Source organism: Sinocyclocheilus anshuiensis, unplaced genomic scaffold (assembly GCF_001515605.1).
Source record: "Sinocyclocheilus anshuiensis isolate Anshui unplaced genomic scaffold, SAMN03320099.WGS_v1.1 scaffold30, whole genome shotgun sequence".
Taxonomy (NCBI): domain Eukaryota; kingdom Metazoa; phylum Chordata; class Actinopteri; order Cypriniformes; family Cyprinidae; genus Sinocyclocheilus; species Sinocyclocheilus anshuiensis.
In genome coordinates, this window is record NW_015542336.1 from 329,413 (window position 1) to 335,120 (window position 5,708).

The 5,708-nt window shown below is 36.9% G+C and overlaps 1 protein-coding gene across 1 annotated transcript in view; it reads left to right on the forward strand.

Moving 5' to 3' along the window:
• rangap1a (RAN GTPase activating protein 1a) overlaps positions 1-5,708 on the forward strand; it is a 19,230-nt gene that overhangs the window by 8,173 nt on the left and 5,349 nt on the right. Inside the window, exons 4-12 of the mRNA XM_016489573.1 lie at positions 891-950; positions 1,092-1,271; positions 1,389-1,523; positions 2,006-2,164; positions 2,431-2,544; positions 2,653-2,752; positions 3,792-3,876; positions 4,062-4,194; positions 4,301-4,417. Coding sequence (XP_016345059.1) covers positions 891-950; positions 1,092-1,271; positions 1,389-1,523; positions 2,006-2,164; positions 2,431-2,544; positions 2,653-2,752; positions 3,792-3,876; positions 4,062-4,194; positions 4,301-4,417 — 1,083 coding nt within the window. The remainder of the gene's footprint in view (positions 1-890; positions 951-1,091; positions 1,272-1,388; positions 1,524-2,005; positions 2,165-2,430; positions 2,545-2,652; positions 2,753-3,791; positions 3,877-4,061; positions 4,195-4,300; positions 4,418-5,708) is intronic.

Below are 5,708 nucleotides of genomic sequence, written 5' to 3' on the forward strand. Positions count from 1 at the left end.
AGTTTAAATAAAGTAAAAATCAGCAAACAATGTGGAACCAATTAAATAAGAAATGAATGTTTAAAAAAACTTCCAAAATCACCTTAGATAAACGGCAAAAGTCAACAGGCTTTTCAAAATCCAAAATATTGCCAAACAGGTGCTTTTGCAACTAAATAATCCGTGATCGTCTTGTCTGTCTCACCTCACTCTTCTTGTCAGTCAGCTCGACTCACTCTCCTCACTGGAGAAATGAAATCTGATCTGTGATGCGACTGTCGTTCAACTGCATTGAGCAGCCGCGTTCAGTTTTTAATTGTAGTGTCTGTTCTTTTACTGAACTAAATTATTTTTATTACTATAAAAAATCAAAACGACGGTGGGGGTCGTTGACGCGGTGGGCAAGTGACGTAACCGGTGTTGCGGCTTAACACTGGTATCACCGTCAGCACCGTCTATCGCGGCAAGCCTAATAGCCATATATTATAAATAAAACAATATAACTAATAATTAGCATTTATAGACCTTTTTCAATAAAAATGTTTGTACATGTTGGTTCGCAGTTCATTAACTAATGAATGTGCCCATTAAGATTAACATTAACTAAGATTAATAAATGCTATAGACGTTTTGTTCATTGTTAGTTCATGTTAATTAATGTTAACAAAACATCTTATTGTGCAGTCTTACCATATAATATTTCCTCCCATCTTATATTTTCTATATATTACTTCACCATATCTGCTTAGGAAATCAGTAAAGTGTGTTTTGCGCATTGAATTATTAGCTGCCAAGAGCAAGAAACCACGTTTAGATGATAATATTGTTGATAATAATGTTCACTTACGAATCACATTGTCAAAACTATCTCCTTTATCTCAATTGTTTTACATTTTTTTCTCTTATGTTAGTGCTGCCACTGGAGCGACATGTTTACTGGCCGCCTGCGAGCTGAGATTCCTCCAGCACTGGTAACATGAACACTGAATGATTTAATATTTCATCTTTTAGAGCAAAGACTTTTGCAAACTCTTAATCAAACCCAGTGCACTCATATTGAGTAGTCATGACTATAACAAACCGTTTAACGCTAGTAAACGATGCTTCTCTAGGTTTCTCTGGGCGACGCGTTAATCACGGCTGGAGCTCGGCTGAAGGTTCTGGATCTGAGCGATAACGCTTTCGGACCCGATGGCATGAAAGGCATCGAGAAGCTGCTCAAGAGTGCCACCTGCCACACGCTGCAGGAACTGCGCCTAAACAACTGCGGAATGGGAATCGGAGGAGGAAAGGTGGGTGGAGTTTATGATGATGATGTCATCATCCCTTGAAAAACTGGGCACCACAGTTGTGCTCTATTATATTGCCAATTAATGTGTTAGTAAATTTGGTGTTACCTGCTTCTCTAGATCCTGGCGGCAGCTCTGACGGTGTGTCATAAGGAGTCGAGTGCGCTCGGCGCCCCCTTGCAGCTGAAGGTGTTCATCACCGGCAGGAACAGACTGGAGAACGATGGAGCCACAGCGCTGGCACAGGCCTTTCAGGTGCTGAACCATTAGAGAACTGACACATGCTCCAGAGTAATATTAATATTTTTCTTGCTTTTCATTAATTTGGTGTTTTAAAATCTACCTTATTGCCGAACTTTGTCATTTGGTCCATTATGGATGTTTTTCGGTTTCCCTTAGCTGATTGGTCCTTTGGATTTGGTCCATTGCTTTATATTCTTCATTGGTCCACTGGTTTTGGTTCATTGCTTTATCTTCTTCATTGGTCCACTGGTTTTGGTCCATTGATCCATTGCTTTATCTTCTTCATTGGTCCACTGGTGTTGATCCATTGCTTTATCTTCTTCATTGGTCCACTGGTTTTGGTCCATTGGTTCATTGCTTTATCTTCTTCATTGGTTGCGGCTTAACACCGGTAACACCGTCAACACAGACTATTGCAGCAAGCCTAGTGTTGGTCCATTAGTTAATCGCTTTATCGTCTCCATTAATGTATTGGTGTTGCTTTATTTTCTCAGTTGATCGGCAGTCTGGAGGAAGTGCAGATGCCCCAGAATGGCATCAATTACCAAGGAGTCACAGCTTTAGCCACAGCAATGCAACACAACCCACAACTGCGAGTGCTGAACCTCAATGACAACACTTTCACCAAGAGAGGAGCGATCGCCATGGCACAGGTACACTGGAGAGCAGAGACTGTGCTTTAGCTGGAAAATCAGTGGAATTATTGAAAAGCTGTACGACATCAACAGCTAAATATAAAAATTAAGCTGGTAAAAATGGCAACTAATAGATGTGTGTATTTTTGATGGTTTCTTGCCACTACTATGAAAGAAGAAATGTTATGGAAGCAAAATAGCCCGAAATTGACCAGTGCATGAAAACCAATAGATATTCCTGTAGTTTCCTGCCTTCATTTCAAAGGTGTTTCTCTGTTTGTTAGGCATTGAAACACCTGCGCAATGTGCAGGTGATAAATTTTGGTGACTGTCTTGTTCGGTCTGAAGGCGCCAGTGCCATAGCAGAGACCCTGAGAGAAGGACTGCCAATTCTCAAGGTACTGGTAGATGATCAGTTTCTATGCAGTATAGCTTTGGCTAAAGCACTTCAAATGATGACATGATTAAAGCTTAATCAGTAACCGTGCTCGTCTCACTCTCATCAGGAGCTGAATCTATCTTTTGGGGAAATCACTGAGGATGCTGCGCTGGAAGTGGCTCGATCCGTCCAGCATAAAGATCAGTTAGAAAAACTTGACCTGAATGGTATAATCACACATTCAAACAGAAAAAAACATCACATCATTGTCAGGATTTATCTGCAAACATCCAAACAGTCAGCAAGCCAAGTTTGGCTCTCAAACCGATGGTGGTGAACAGGATATAAACCACTCTGTGACATTTAAGTTGAAAAATTATGTCAAGGCCGTGTATTTGTCTGTTTGCTTAAATTTGATGCATTGCTATTAATCACCTAATACATACGTTTAAAATATTAAAATACACAAACAGTGATAAAGCAGTCATTATGGGTTATTATAATTTACTAAAACCATTTTTAATTAAAGTAAAATAAATGTTAATTGAAATAAAACTAAAAAAAATAAACTTTATTTCTGCTAGTTGCCAAAGAAATTTAATTTTTATTTAGTTTAACAATTTGTACTAAAATAACTAAAACTGAAATGTAATTAAAATTTATATATATATATATATTAAACTAATAAAAAGGACAAAAACAACAAAATTACTAAAACTTTAAAATTAAAGTGAATACAGAAAATTTAAAAATAAAAATGAATTTAAAGTATTAATAAAACTACATTAGTATCTCAATGATAAGACTGGTTACAGGGTAAACCAAATCTAATAAAAACGTTTGTTAATTGTAATAAAGCAGAAATATAAAAATATTAGATGAATAACTTTAAATGAAAATTGAAAATGTTAGGTTGAAGCACTAAAATTATTAATTGGAAATAAATAAAAATACAAAAACAAACTGAAATTTAAAACAAATCTAATTAGTAATATAAAAAACTAATAAAAAGACAAAATGACTAAAAATAAAAAACAAATTTAAATGAAAACTGAATATTTAAAAATAAAACTTTCAAAAATATTCATTATTAAAGTAGTAAATATTTTATAGTATATAGTATATAATATAATAGTTTAAAGTAATATTATATATTAAAACTCAAAATATTAATACTAATATAGATAATACTAAAATAACATGATGACATAAACTTGTGTAATTAAAAAAAAAACATTACATACATTTGGTTGTGTTTGGCTTCAGGTAACATTCTAGGTGAAGAAGGCTGTGAAAGGCTGAGAGAGGTGATGGAGAACATGAACATGGCAGACAAACTGGGCTCTCTGAGGTATCATACACTAAACAATAAACTGCACTGTGACGTTCATGACAGTCCAGCACATTTCCCTCGCAAATTCTCTTAATCTTAATGTGGAAAATAGATATTTTTATATATTTTACCTAATTTGCATCAGCTTTTGTGTCTCATGTTCACATGCGTATGAATGAGCGTATTTTCTTCTCATGTCACAGTGATGACGAGGGAGAACCTGAGGAAGATGAAGATGAGGAGGAGGACGATGACGACGATGATGATGATGATGATGAAGATGTGGAGGAGGAAGAGGAGGGAGAAAGAGAAGAAGAACAGAGTGAATTAAATCAGGTTTGATCAAAATGTCCATTCTTCCCGTTTGAAGCACAATTCAAATCAACATTACAAAACAGAAAGCATAAGTGAGAACAAAGTAAATGTGTATCTGTTTACGTAGTTCTCAACGCCACCTTCGGCACCTCGTACTCCAGACGTCTCGACTTTCCTGAGCTTTCCGTCTCCAGACAAACTCCTGCGACTCGGCGCAAAGAGAAGCTTCCTCATCCAGCAGCAGGTCAGTCTTTCCAGCGTGTGACTTTTACAATCTTTTAAATTAATTTTAGGGTTTCTGTGGCTCTTAAAAAGTTTTAACTCGCCCTTCTGCAATTTAAGACCTGAAGAAGGTCTTAAATCAGAGCAGAAAGTCTTAAATTCATAAATTTGTGGCATTAAATGTTGCATGCACTGGAAACATATGAATATCTACCTCAATATTTGTCTTGTTATCCAATACAAACATCCTTAAATCAAGAAACATTTACTTGAGATGCAAAATGAACACATGAAGTCTTTGTTTTCTGAGAAACTGAACAAAATGAAGTGAGTTTATGCTTAAAACAAGAACTAATACAGGGTGTCCGCGGGTCCTTAAAAACTCTTAAAATGTCTTAAATAACGTTTTCCTAATATGAGGCCTTAAAAAGTCTTAAAATGTCTTAAATTCGGATTCGATGGGTCTTAAATATTTTTGGTCACATTACCGCTAAAATATCTTCAGTCTGACGGACCTAATGACTGTTTACAATCATTGGACAGACTGAAGATTTTTTCTTCCCTGCGATAGTTACTGAGAGTATCGCAGTAGCAGAATACAGGTCGAACTGCCTGACCAGACAAATAGCCTGATTAACACATAAGTGACAAAAAAATAACCAGCGAAGTATCGAAGGATGATTCTTCTAATTTTATTAGCCTACATTCAATGTAAACAGCGATTGATAATGGATAGTATATTTCTGGTATCAAGGTCACGCTGTTAAGGTCCCCATGAAATCAAAATTAAAGTTTTTTGGGTGTTAGTATCAATATGTTAGTCTTAAGGTTATCTATAAGGCAGTGTGCTCCAAAACAGTGACAAAATTCGCATTTAGAAGATATAAGCATTCAAAGCTTGCAGTTCGTCACTTCCGCCAAAACGGCTCAACGATTTTTTTGACGTCACATCGTACTTCAGCTTCTCATCAAACTTTCTGTCTAATCAAATGCTCTCTAGAAGCCGAAGCCCCGCCCCCTACACTATAAAATAGACGCTGAAGCCGCGGCTGAAATCGGTCACTTGTCCACAGAATTAGTATTTTCTGTACAGTGAATGGCACGTAGTGCACTATATAGGGGACAGGGAACGATTCAAACAGTGTAAATATGCTTTCCATTGAGGAAAAAAAGAAGTCTGGATTCGCGCTGTCACGCTAACCACCGCACCGCACACACACTCTGCTCCGGGCCAGAGACACGATAGCACGGAGCAGATCACATGCGCGAGTCGGCGCAGACCACAAAATGTATCAGAGCTATTTGAATTCTAC